This window comes from Echiichthys vipera (assembly GCF_963691815.1).
Source record: "Echiichthys vipera genome assembly, chromosome: 14".
Lineage (NCBI taxonomy): Eukaryota > Metazoa > Chordata > Actinopteri > Perciformes > Trachinidae > Echiichthys > Echiichthys vipera.
Window position 1 is genome coordinate 8891997 of NC_139839.1, and position 14342 is coordinate 8906338.

The 14342-nt window shown below is 38.4% G+C and overlaps 1 protein-coding gene across 3 annotated transcripts in view; it reads left to right on the forward strand.

The window, feature by feature from the left end:
- LOC310956582 (interferon regulatory factor 1-like) overlaps window positions 1–14342 on the forward strand; it is a 29906-nt gene continuing 15564 nt past the window's right edge. Inside the window, exons 1-10 of one of the 3 annotated variants that reach the window (XM_083926860.1) lie at window positions 1–150; window positions 830–922; window positions 1625–1724; window positions 1820–1987; window positions 2169–2209; window positions 2354–2483; window positions 2655–2762; window positions 2917–2945; window positions 3138–3255; window positions 3502–4235. In XM_083926860.1, the coding sequence (XP_083782986.1) occupies window positions 836–922; window positions 1625–1724; window positions 1820–1987; window positions 2169–2209; window positions 2354–2483; window positions 2655–2762; window positions 2917–2945; window positions 3138–3255; window positions 3502–3608 (888 nt within the window). In that variant the 5' untranslated portion in view covers window positions 1–150; window positions 830–835 and the 3' untranslated portion in view covers window positions 3609–4235. Of the gene's footprint in view, window positions 151–829; window positions 923–1624; window positions 1725–1819; window positions 1988–2168; window positions 2210–2353; window positions 2484–2654; window positions 2763–2916; window positions 2946–3108; window positions 3256–3501; window positions 4238–14342 lie in introns of those variants that run through there. The other 2 variants (XM_083926861.1, XM_083926862.1) reach the window with 2 other exon arrangements.

Below are 14342 nucleotides of genomic sequence, written 5' to 3' on the forward strand. Positions count from 1 at the left end.
GCGGCGAGGAGCCAGTGCCCGCTTCTGATCAAGACAGGTCTCCAAGTGGATTAACACAAAGACGAGGAGAAGCTTCTCTCTGGATCAAACTCAAACCATTTGGACTATTCTTGTGCATTTTCCTCTTACGGCGAATACAACAAGCAGTCTGTAAGTGATTTGATATTCATGTATCACTTCTACTTGCATGAGATGCATCATATTTAAACATGTTTTATTGCCGGGAGCTGCTTGCGAGAAGAAATATTATAAATCCTGAATACTTATACGGGAAGATGAAGTTGTTATAGCCTCTAATATCCCTAAATGACAAATGTAGTGATGCGTAATTCCTGCACACCATGTGTTCAAAAGGACTATTGACAGGAGTTGATGAAGTGACTTTTGGACCCGAAGGCTACATACAGTATGAATGCAGCAGTGCAGGAGGAGGAGGTGTGTGCTCTCTGGGCGCACGTCTTAAAATTCCTCCTGTTTGGATAAAATCGAGTTGTTGCACGTTTTTTTTTTCAAATGTTATATACTGTAAAATCAGTCCACTTGTATCTGAACACGTTCATGAACGCAAATGCCTTAAAAGTACAACCAGGAAATGTTTTTTGGTCTCTTGTGTCCTTCATAAGTAGCGCGCTGACTCCTACGCGTAAACGCCCCCTGTTCGCCTGCATGCCCTGGCTGTGAACCCCATTCAGCCTGCTGCGCGGCCAGCAGGCAACAGTAAATCTAAACTGAGGCAGATGCGGGAGTGGATTTTATCTCATGGCTGTTCATCACACGCCATATTCCTCATTTTTTTTCTAATAAAGGCATTCTTTGTTGCATATTTTAGGCAAACATGCCCGTGTCAAGGATGAGGATGAGGCCATGGCTGGAGCAGCAGATCGAGTCAAAATCCGTCAGCGGTCTGATGTGGGTGGACAAGGTGAGAGGTTTATTTCCTCCTGAAACAAGTTGCATTGGTTCATGCAGATTACATTTTCTGAAAGCAGTCTGGATACAAACATTCTGAAATGTATTTTGTAGAATCGGAGCTACACATCTGTTGATCAAGGAAGCGATTCACAAGGCTGCACGCGTCTTTTTTTATGCAGGTTCCGTAGAAATTAATATTTGTAGGTTTCAAGCAGTAGCTGTGATGGCTTTTGGTGCTTAACAGAACAATATAATACTTTGTAGATAGTTAAGGGAAAGGAAAACAATATGCAACTGTGGAAGTCTTTTAATCCAAACACTCCAGACAGGTGAAAATAGACTCCAGGAGTTAGTTGTAACCCTAGTTTGGTCATTAGCTCACAGATATTACAGCATTTTCTATCAATACTTTATCTGAGTGGGAAATAGGCCAAACATGCCAAAAAGAGATATTCAAAATCTCTTCCTAACACGACATGCTGTGGTTAAAAAAAAGAAAGAGTATGTTTGTTGTGTATTTTTAACTTCTTTTGTGGCTGCTGCACTATGCAAATAATATGTTTTACATAATTGAACAGTAATAGTGCACATGACATGCTCAGTTTGAATGGCAACCTCTTGAAATATTTGAAATTTGGTGCTAATGTGATATTTTAGTTTATTCCATGTTAAACCCTCGTTACAACTCCGTATTTCCTTTTTTATTTTCCAGGACAAGACAATGTTCTCGATCCCCTGGAAGCATGCAGCTCGACACGGCTGGGAGTTGGACAAGGACGCAAGTCTGTTCAAACAATGGGCCATCCACACAGGTGAGCAAGTGTGAATACACAAACTGCACATAATGACTCAGATGTTTTTTTGTTTAAAATAAAAATTCATGTATGTAACAAAATGCACTCTGCAGGGAAATATGTCGAAGGTCAGGCCTGTGACCCCAAAACATGGAAAGCCAACTTCCGCTGTGCAATGAACTCGCTGCCTGACATCGAGGAGGTGAAAGACAAGAGCATTAACAAAGGCCACCAAGCTGTGCGCGTCTTCAGGATGCTGCCTGCCAGCCCAAAATCTAGAGGTGAGAAAACTGACAGGAAGTGAGAAAGCATTTTTGAGTACATAAGTACGAGTTAATATTGATGTGCAGCAGCGTCTGCTGGCTGCTGATCTTTTTCTATTTTACTCATGAAGTCAGTTTGTTCTATAATCACACAATAAGCAGTTTAAGTGATCCAAATGTCTTTCTTTCATCTGCACAGATAAACGAAGCAAAGCAAAGGAAACTAAGCAAAGGAAGAAGGTAAATACCGCAATACTGTTACATTGTCACTAGTCAATTCAAATTAAAATATATTATAGAATAATGGTATTTTAGTGGCATTGATGCAGTAGCTTGACATAGAGCTAAATCTCACTGGCTGTGACTTCATTTCTACCTCTGCAGAGCTCACTGATCAAGGTGGAGGAAGACGAGGACAGCAGTGATACCCAGTCTCCCCCGGATTCAGTGCAGGAAGACACTTCATCCACTCAGGAGAACACAGTCGACAGCACAGTGCACACAGAGCAGCAAGGTGAGGAAAAATACTTAACATTGTAATTTCCTGTGGCGTTCAGTTATGTGTCAAACAAGTAGATACATAGACACAAAATGTTCTTAATGTTACATGGCGTAGTGAAGGCAAACCCGTGAAAAAAGCTAGAGCATCAGGTGTATTAAGTGCTATTGTTTGTCATCTTTGCAGATTTCACATTCGTGCCTCCATCTGAAGTTCCAGACTGGTCTTTGTCAGTCGAAATCGGGCCTGGAAACTTCTACCAGAGATTTGAAGTTTCACCTGAACACAGCTCAGGTAAGACAACAACACATACGGCATACTTGAAAATAAATAGTTTATGATTAATTTTAATGAAATAAGCTAAATTCAAACAGATCAATGCCGTACACAGTGCCGTACTCATGTCCACTCCCTTTTCTCTCCCTCTGTCTTTGCTGTGGTCTCATAGATTTCGACTATACAGACAACATTATCCAGGTAAGCATGGCTTTCGGTACCTACTCTTACCAGCATGCATTTTTCATTGACAGGAATACCCATGTTTGTCTTATTCAGCCTGTTTGGCTTGTGTATTAATACCCCAAACCATAAGATAAGACTGTTTGGTGTGGTAAAATTCCAGTTGTTCAAAATATTATAGCCATACTCAGTCCAGTGTTGCTATTTCAGATTTGCCAGCAACTGGAGAAAGACACAAACTGGATGTCAAGCAGTTTAGACGACAGGGGGTTCCTGAGCAATGAAGCATGCACCAGTCCAGGGAGCCATTGGAGCGAATCTTCCTCAGGTAAATGTTACTAATAGATGTTAACTGGATCCTACAATTTCCCATAATGCAACTTCATAGCCTCTTTTGCTAGATCCTGCCTGGTAAATGTCCACTTCATTCAAAGTACCCAGGCCCAGTTTATAACACACTCTCAAACCAAATCTGAGATGACCCTGACAAATGTAATTTCCTGAAAAGTTTAGTCTTTAATAATATATGTTCTTCTTCACCTTGCTGACGTGGGGTTTCCTGTTTGTTTTACAGTCGACGAACTAGACGAATTGCCGCAGTACACAACTTTGGTCACAGACTTCTCAACCTCCACAGATGACCTCTGGAACAGCTTTTGTCAGCAGATGACAAGTCTCTGAGATCTTCAGGACAGGACAGAATAGTGCTTTGACACTTTGGACTTTAAAGAGCTCATCTTGCCCGCCATCTTCTCCTTCGAAGCCCTCTTTTCAGTTGACTCACACCTCGCCATCATCGTCTCTCCAGTCTGATGGACTGTCTCCAAACTTAAAGCTAAACCTCCGTGTGTTTGACACTCAGACAGCCACATTCAGAGAGCTTTTCTCATCTCCCTCCACCTTTTGTGAGAAGTTATGAAGTACATTGCTGTGTTAAATGGACTTTCTGATTTCTGACTCAAGGTATTTTGGTGCTCAGGTTTTTTGTGATGATGAGCACAGGAATTGATTTTGCTCAGTTTTGCTCAGTTAGGATGAGCACATCAAACTCCATACAGCCATAAATACATACGAGGTAGTCAATACTTACCTCAAATTGCACATAGGCTCATACTCATTGTATTCGACACAGGTAGATGATGCTAATTCTATAATAATCCATTTTTCCGTTAAGTAAACATTAGTTAAAGGGTAATAATGCATTGTAACAAACTCCTGGTTATAGCTCTACTTCAAGATCATACTTTTTTTTTTTTGCTTAAAGCAGTTGTAAAATATTTCTGTAAATAGTTATATAGTTTTTGTTTGTGTGTTGTTGTTTTTATACAAAAAATAAAAAATCTAAACGTTAATGAACATGACTTTTTACTGAAAAGAAATGGATGCCTTTAAGTGCTCTGCTGTTGGGAAATCAATTACTATGACCAGACATTTAAGCCAACAAATTTCCCTCAGGTGGCAGATTAAGATTTCAAATTATCATCTTAATCTGTCACAGTAAACTGGACATGAGTCTTAAAGGGCTCAAAAAATGCATTGACACCACGCGTCTTTATGATATTCTATTTATTTTACAAAGTATACAAAATAAACTGGATTTAACATTATGGCTATAATAAAACGAACAATTGCTACTTCTTTCAAGTGCAATAATAATGTTATTAACATCCGTTTTTAGCAATTATCTTTCCTTCCCTATATGGGGTTCCCCTATCAACCCCACACAGAGTTTGAGGAAATAATACTGTTTTGCAACTCACTTTAGCATGTTGACATTTCTCGCAATCAGTATGAATGGTACTAAATAGAATTAAAAAGGATTTTGGCAGGTCTTTTTAAAAACAAACCACAGAGGAGCAACAGCATTCTTCTCATTCATCACACACATCTTTTCAGGTTTGTCCAGATGATTGCTGATGACTGTAAACTGCATCAGTAGACTCGTCAATCCACTTGAAAGATGAAAATGCGATGATAATAAGGAGATGATTGCCGATAAAGGATGAATCAGTGGAATTATCTTTAAAGGGTAAGTCTGCCGAAACTGGACCCCATGGGCTTTTTAGTCATGAAAACACATCAAATAAGCCACTGATTAAAAAATGTCCTCCTTGAACTGAACTCCAGTGCATTCGGTTGTCGACATGGACCTAAAGTAAGGCACAGACTTGTAAAAGTCTTATTTAATAAACTCTGTGTTCATTAACTACGTTGTTGGTGCTTTGTTTTATGTGTAGGTACTCTAATTAAGCTACTGCAGAGGTTTGGTGCTATTTTGAGCAATATTAGTGTTTAAAAAATTACGTTTTGGATGCGTTCAGCACACTGCCCTGAGCTAATCAGTGCTAGCCCTTTGGGGCTGTTAGCGTCTCTCTGGGGGAACTCTCTATCCATGGTTGATCAACGAAAAATACTCTCTCGATTTATTTGATGTCCCCATCGACATCCAGACAGCAGAAAGTTTACACCTCTTTCAACTGCACCTTGGCTAATTTTCTAAATTAATAATATATATAATAAAAAAACGCACTGAAGCTAACATATGTATTTAAGTTCTAGCTGGTCTGGGTTTGTACCCTATTGGTTGAATGCAGTTAATGGAAGTCGCTTTGGATAAAACAATCAGCTAAATTAAATGTAATGTAATGTAATAATTCAATTCAATTCAATTCAATTCAATTCAATTCATTTTTATTTATAGAGCCAAATCATAACCAAATCATAATAAAAGTTATCTCAGGACACATTACAAACTAGGTAAAGACCACACTCTATGACTTATTTATGATAAACATAGACCCAACAATTCCCCTGTAGAGTACGGTGGCAACGAAAACCTTCCCTATAACAGGCAGGAACGTCAGACAGACCCAGCTCTGTGGAGGACGGACATCTGTCTGCACCGATTAGGGAGGAAGAAAAGGAGAGAGAAAGAGAGAAAAGAAGCACAGATGGACAGAGAAAGACAAAGACAGACACAAAGACAGAGACAGACACACTTCCAGTAACTATAATAATATCTATAGTATTGTGGATATGACTGATATGTTATGGCAGTTAATACAGCAGAATAGTAGAAACAATCACAGCTAACGTGACAGATTATAATAGTAACAGGAAACGTCATGCAGGACCATAACAAAACACTTAATATACAGTTTTAATTTTGGACCTTTTTCAGAGATGTCGGGGATTGTTTTTGATACGCCTGACAGTGGCTGGCTACGTTACCTCTGTACATATGCCAACAAAAAGGGACTGATTTTATTAAAGCACCAATCACCTTGGCCATTTAAAAGGCATACTGTAGATTTAAAATAATTGAATCCCTGTTAGAAGTTTGTCGAAGCAGGGATTTGAAGTGTGTTTTAATGTTAACAACAAACGAGTTAGGTAGCCTGAATAGTCTGCCCTCAGTCCACTGTGGTTAAAAGACACCTGCAGCTGTTAACCGCTGTAAAGTGCAGTAGTTGATTTTGAAGGTAAACATGGCTTGTCACTCAAATATAAAGCACTCAAACGGAGAGTACAGACTTCCAATTATAAAACATATCTGGAGCAAAAAAAACAGAAAGAAAAACAGCAACCTTCCTACAGAAATGTTTAGTTTTATTACAACATACGGATTATAGCAGCGCAGAAAACACTTTATTTAATGGAAAATCTGGTGTTTCTGTATCATCAAACCATAACTTTTGACATATAGTTTAAATTCCTGCTATTCCTCCTGATATTTGCACTTGCATGAACGTACATCTTTAAAATACTTTGACCGAGCAGCTGACTGCGAGGTTAAATAACAAATCAATCATTTACTAATAAATGAGGTCAGGTTGAATATGTGCAATTAAACATTTGGTGTGATAACTACACAAAAACAACCCCTGCATGTTCACTTTATGATGCAATAGTTCAGTTCTTCTCGTATTCAGTCCCATTTATATATCAGGTCAACAACTGCTGACCTGAACTGATTATATAATGGTTTTTGTATTATAAAGTCTTTTTGTGAATATTTTAAAATAAAAATGTGAATGGTGATATGTATATATTGGCAGTTTATGGGCTCATATCCTGAGGTAGGGTAACTGGAAAAACAGCTGTGAAACACTTTATGTAAGCTTACTTTAGACCTTATTTTTACTGTATGTCGATATTGTTAAAAAAAAAAAAGAAAGCGTATGTTTGTTGTGTATTTTTAACTTCTTTTGTGGCTGCTGCACTATGCAAATAATATATTTTACATACTTTAACAGTAATAGTGCACACTGCATGCTCAGTTTGAATGGCAACCATGTTTGAAATTTGGTGCTAATGTGATATTTTAGTTTATTCCATGTTAAACCCTCATTACAACTCCGTATTTCGTTTTTCTATTTTCCAGGACAAGACAATGTTCTCGATCCCCTGGAAGCATGCAGCTCGACACGGCTGGGAGTTGGACAAGGACGCAAGTCTGTTCAAACAATGGGCCATCCACACAGGTGAGCAAGTGTGAATACACAAACTGCACATAATGACTCAGATGTTTTTTTGTTTAAAAGAAAAAATCATGTACGTAACAAAATGCACTCTGCAGGGAAATATGTCGAAGGTCAGGCCTGTGACCCCAAAACATGGAAAGCCAACTTCCGCTGTGCAATGAACTCGCTGCCTGACATCGAGGAGGTGAAAGACAAGAGCATTAACAAAGGCCACCAAGCTGTGCGCGTCTTCAGGATGCTGCCTGCCAGCCCAAAATCTAGAGGTGAGAAAACTGACAGGAAGTGAGAAAGCATTTTTTAGTACACAAGTATGAATTCATATTGATGTGCAGCAGCGTCTGCTGGCTGCTGATCTTTTTCTATTTTACTCATGAAGTCAGTTTGTTCTATAATCACACAATAAGCCGTTTAAGTGATCAAAATGTCTTGATTTCATCTGCACAGATAAACGAAGCAAAGCAAAGGAAACTGATGTAAATGTAGCAAATGACGATATGTATATATTGACAGTTTATGGGCTCATATCCAGAGGTTGGGTAACTGTAGGCTGGACAAACTGGAAAAAACAGATGTGAAACACCTGATGTAAGCTTACGTTAGACCTAATTATTACTGTATGTCGATATTTTGTTGCTGAATATACTGTAGATATCCCCACTGTTTGTCTCTGTTTTAGTTTCAGGCATAGTCACGTTACAGACTGATGGCATCATGCTCTCTTCGCCCTTCTTCTGCTGCAGTCGTAGATCTGTTTTGATACTGTCTTGTCCTATCAGAAAAAATAACAAAGTGTTTGAAATTAGAAACATTTCTGACATATATATTATTCCAATTCTGTGGAACACATCTCAGTCACTTTACCCGTAAGGAAAAGAGATTGATACAGGCCACGAGGCCATTCTGATTTGGTCAACTGTATTATGGAGCTGTACTCAACATTCAGAACATTAATGTAGCAGAAAACATTGAAAACTGACTAATCTGCTATGTAAAAATACAGTGGAGTAATGGCGTCCCGAGCAGAGACTGTCCGTGTTGTAATCTGAATTTTTGTTGATAGCTGGTCCAGCCACGCGTGCATTAACATGAATGCATGAAAAAAAAAAAAAACGTCAGTATTTCAGGTATTGGGGAATGGTCTGTGAGAGCTGTGTGGAGGCAATCTGAGCCTACTTTTTCTTTTTCGGTATAGCGCTCATTTCACAGGTTTCTCTGACTGTGTGGTGTGTGGCTGTAGAGCAAAGGTGCAGCATAAATCTGCCACAGCAGCACAACGGGTTCATGCAAACAAAGGTCAGGAAAGGAGGAAGTAAAAATACTTCCCTGAACTGCCAAGATGCCAACATGTAATGTATTATTGACGCTGTGGACATACAATTCAACCTGATCTGGAGGCACTGACACAGTAACTGATGGATGTCAGTACCTGTTCACTGAGCCAGAAGTGTCTGTCTTTGTAAATACTTAGCCCCATACATTTCTTTTGTCATTATTGCCTTTGAGTAGACTTAAATCATTAAAATCATCTTGTCCCACTCTGTCTGACAATATCACATACAGTACATATTCTGCATGAGCACATTCTAGCTCTTCATTAAGTGAAATATTTTATCCAATGGAAATATTCTGGATGTTTTTGGCATCATAATAATGCTTCCTTTCTTACCACAACAGAATTGGCAAAACAAAGGTACTTCCATTAAGGGATGTACCGACATGAACTCAAATAGCTGGATTGAGTATCATGACAATGGGGGTGATCTACTCAATTTGATTCTTAATTATTGATAATTTATTTAACAACTACGTCAACTTATATGCAATTCAATTTATATGTTTAAAGAGTAACTGAACACCAAATTTTTTTTTCTACTGTGGCTCACCTACATCATTTTTGGACAACAATGACACAACGATAGATGGATTGTTGGGATTTGTTTAGAAGTCTATAAGAAGTTGTTTGTTTTTTTTTTTTTGGGGGGGGGGGGGGGGGTATCTCAGGAAAGAGTTTGGCCCTCGGGTGGAAATAACAAACCCACAACACAAAACTGTTCCTCCCTGCCGTGCATAGATGAGATGGCAGCGAAAACACCTAAAATATAAAACTGTGGAGAAGACCGTAGGGAGGGAGGCGGAAGCGTGTGTGTATATGTGTGTGAGAGTGTGAGTGTGTGTATATGTGTGTGAGTGTGTGTGTGTGTGTGTGTGTGTGTGCATATGGGGAACCATAGAGCGATATCTCTGGTGCTTTCCATCTGGCAAGTGATAACATTTCACTTGACATGCCCCATTTCAATGGACACTACACACTGACTCACTTTAGACTGAAGATCAGCAAGACTTGTTTTTATATATATACGATATATATATATATATATATATAGTTGTGAAACAACAGAAATGTACATGTGAGGTTCTTCCCTGAAGCTTTCACAGAGTCATTTACACCACAGTAACCAACTGGGTAAAATCAAGCAGGCTTGGTATTTCCCTAGGTTTTTCACTCTCGTGACTCTGACTGATATCATTCAAAATCTAACACTGTGGTGAAATTCCACTTTCCCCCCCCCAAACAAACAAACCTAAATTACCAGTGTGGTGTGATGTTCCTTGGCAGCAACAAAAAAGAAACAACTGGTTTTGGTAAATTTGTGACTTTAATCTCGGATCATTTAAAATTTTTGATTGCAAATTTATGATTTTATAATCTCGGGGAATACCCAAGGATTTTGTATTGTCAATATATGACGTTGCTCTTGGATATTTCAAGTTTTTTCTCATAAACTGTGCCCTACAGATCCCAGATGGGTGAGAAACCAATAAAAGAAAAATATCTTTCAACTGGGGTTCAGTAAGCATAACTATGTAAAGTCATGAAAGTTTTATATAACTATATATTCATAAATGTACTAAAACTGCATAGACTGGCTTTATGATCAACAATCTGCCAGAGGTTTAAATTTAGAGTTGGGATAAATGCAGGATATGCACGTTAGATCATTATAACTTTTTGGAAAATATTTTATAGCTGCAATGATTTCTGATCTTCCAGTTCAGCAGCATCATAAGGTTGTGTGTGTGTGTGTGTGTGTGTGTGTCTTTCCGTCAGTGTCTTCTTGGCAAACACACCTGAGCGTGTTTGTCTTGGCATGATGTCAACAGATGCCAGTTTACTGGAAACACAACTTGCTCAAGAACAGCCACAGTGGAATATCAAAGTGAGTTGAGACTGTAGTTTATCCTTATTTATTATTTTACATCCTTGGTTTTATTAATTCTAGTAACTGCGGCTTATCGCACACATTAGACTTTTGATCTCAACTACACACCTGTTGTGTGTGTTGTGACTGAATCTTGCAAGCCAGGCGGACTGCTAAGGTCTGAGCCTTGGCCCCTGCACTCTACATGTCGAAGTGTTACAAACTGAAGCCCAAATGCAGAGTATGTGAATGTGCATAATTGTTTATCTGATGGGCAGGTGGCTCCTTGTATGGTGCAGTGGGTGAATAGTGTCTGTAGTGTAAAGTGCATTGAGTGGTCGATAAGACTAGAAAAGTGTCATATAAATGCTTTCCATTTACCAATAAATTATTATATACCAACAGTCTTTTGGGCTCTAATTATCGGTTGTAGTGTAATTTGATTATCCAAAGCTAAATAAGATATAAAAAAACACTCCCCTGCAGGTTTTTCTCTGTGTTTTGCCCTTTGTTTGACCCCACCTCTGGCAGGAAATAAAACCATTCATCACTGAAAAACAGCCATATGCACGGCTTCATCTCAAGGCCACAGGCTCACCTCTCATGAGTGAGCTGGTTAGAAACTTTTGTCTTTTCATTATGTAGCTAGATACATCAAATTTCCTCAATGATTATATTAAGCGTCTCAAATGGGTGGACATTTACAGTATTTATGTTGTTTAATAATACATACTCCAAACTCTAGATAATGAAGATGAACTTTTGACCACTACAGATGATTTAAAGTGGTGGAGATGAACTGATTATGTACACTTATATAAATTAATTGAGTCTTTTCATTTAATGTTACTTTATACTTCTACTCCACAACAAATATGAGGCAAATCTGTACTTTTTACTAAACTTTCTTTGCAGATTTTAGATTTTACATGTACAGTATAACAAATTGTTGGTTCATAAAATATGTTTTTTTTTTTATTCACTGCCCAAAGTTTTTAAAGCAGTTTAAATCAGCTCAATTTCAACCAATAGCTACAGCAGTTAAAGGCTTTTCATGCATCAGCAGTAATAATCCAATAATGAAATAACCTTATGTGATAATATATCACTCACAGGGGCCATGTAAGGTATTTTGCTTTTGATACTTTAGGAAGATATTGCTGAAAAGACTTGGGATGGGGGATGAGTAACAGATCTAGACACATCTTCCTCCCCTCCTGCTTTGTTCTAATATACAAATAGGCACCAATACCAGTGGTTACCTTAATTAATTAAATACAGTATATATAGAAAGTGTAATCAAACATGCCTGTACTACTGCTCATTGTGTTCAACCATGTTACTGACTCTATTAGTATTTTATATAATCTCTCAAGGTGGTTTTTCAGGTTTAAGGATGTCATTTTGTTAGCTCTAATGACTACTGTTATACACAAACAGAACATACCATCATATTAATATGCAATAATAATTGATGTTTAAGGGCTGAGTAATTAAAATGTCAAGGCTAATAATTTAGATGGAATTGAACAACATCTTTACAACTATTTTGTATCAACCTGGCAAATAAAGGATGAGTGTGCGTGTCAGTTGTTGTTAAAGTGTAGATAAAGGATGTGAGCTGTCTCTTAGAGGGAAATATCGCTCTTGGGTGTGTGTGCAAATTTGCATTTACCCCTGCTGCCCACTGCTACTGCTGGTCTAAGGTTTTTCCTGGATAAATAAAGGTAAATTCAAAATGAATATGTCATCTCATTGTAAATTGCTTAGGTGGCATAATGAAATGCACAGTAAAAAACGCGTAATAATTCATAATAGGGATGGACAGGACCATGCCTTAGAGTGAGTGTAAGGAGCCTGGTGTGAAAGAAAGACACTGCCAACTCACATTGCCAGTTTTCACTGACTAATTATCAAAATATGCATTCCAAAAACCACCAAAACAAAGCAACAAGTTTGTAGCAGTTATTCTATTAGTTTCATTGTGGCTCATATGGGCCAATGCAGTACACTAATAGTTACGCATCCCAAAACTGTGAACACTCACCACTGGAGTAGTTGTTAGAGTTGTCCCAAAGAAGTGATACCATCAGTTGCTCCATACACTATACTTTTATACAAAGACAGGTTGAAGACATCAAGCTCATCATGTTTCAAATGAGTTAATTTTGGCCAAACTGAAAGATTCGAAATTCATTGAAATGTGGCACATGTTTCGAATGTTATCGCTCCATTGAATGAGCATTATCAGTGGTTATCAGCCTCGTAGATATGGGTTAGAAACAGCATCTATGTTCAGAGGCCCGTTGTCATTTATGGATATGGTGATGCAGTGGCGTGCACAAACTTTTTGAAGGGCAGGGGCAAAAAAGGAAAAAAAAGGCACATATAGCGCATCCTCGCCACTGAGGAGGGCACTTTAACGCATGTTTTGGCTCCTAGAGGGCACTTTAGCACATGTTTTTGGCTCCTAGAGGACACTTTAACATGCGTTTTGGCTCCCAGAGGACACTTTAGCACACGTTTTGGCTCCCAGAGGACACTTTAGCACACGTTTTGGCTCCCAGAGGACACTCTAGCACACGTTTTGGCTCCTAGATGGAACTTTAGCAGGCGTTTTTCAACAATTGGGCAACATTGGGCGACTACCCCTCCTACCCTTCCCTGCCTTTTAATCATACTAGATATAGAAGTCTAGAATATATACAATGTATACAAGTTGCCGTACATACACATATGTACATACACACACACTCACACACACACACACACACCCTTTGTTTTAACTGAATTTAGTAAAGCAGATGTGCTAAGTCAAACTGTGTCTCTGAAATACGCTCATGCTGGAACAGAACAGGAGAGAGGAGAAGTTGCCGACTCTGAGAAACATTGAGATAGCTGAAAACAATTGCAGGAAACAGAAGTCAAAAGTCGACCAATTGGAGGTCTTATCTCAGTAATACAAGGGGTAATGTCGACATCCGTTTCTTAAAACGTTTTTTTTTCCAACTCTTAGTTAATAACATATGAAGTGCATCAACCACTTATGATAACTATAATGCGACTTAAACACTAGGATAACTTAAAGCGCCTCAAAGCTGTACCCAAGTCAATAAACCAGTTCAGTAATAGTTTAGTGTATACAGGTCAGTACATAAAGTACTTCAGTACATAAATAACTGTAGTAGCAAGTCTTCAGTTAATGCAATTTTTTCTTTTTAATTAAACATTTCTAAAATATCAAGGGAATCGCATTATTTCCTCCGCAGCGCTTCTCAGTGTGGTGATACCCAAAAGGGCACACAGGCCATTTAATGACACATTATTTTCCACTGGGCTGCACATATTAAGGGCCTACTTTTGATAAAATAAAACACACCACAAGATCAATAAATGTAATTACATAACTATGACTCAACATAACATGTTTCATCCATTTATACGTGAATAATCAAGAGTATCGGACCACATCTTGGTATCTGGGTGTGTGTGAGGGCCTGAAGGCTAAGCTGAGAAGAAGACAAACACTTCGGATGAGACTTAAGGTATTTTATGGACATGTTTGTGTGTGTGAGTATTTGTAAAGAAAGAATGTGGGAGTGAGCGAGTGAGTAAAGCAAATAGTGGAAATTAATTAGTCTGCTGATTTACTGGAAAGACCAGAGCAGCATTTAGTTGAATAGGCATTACACATGCTGTGAACTTGTAGGATATAATTAGACAAGGCTGTC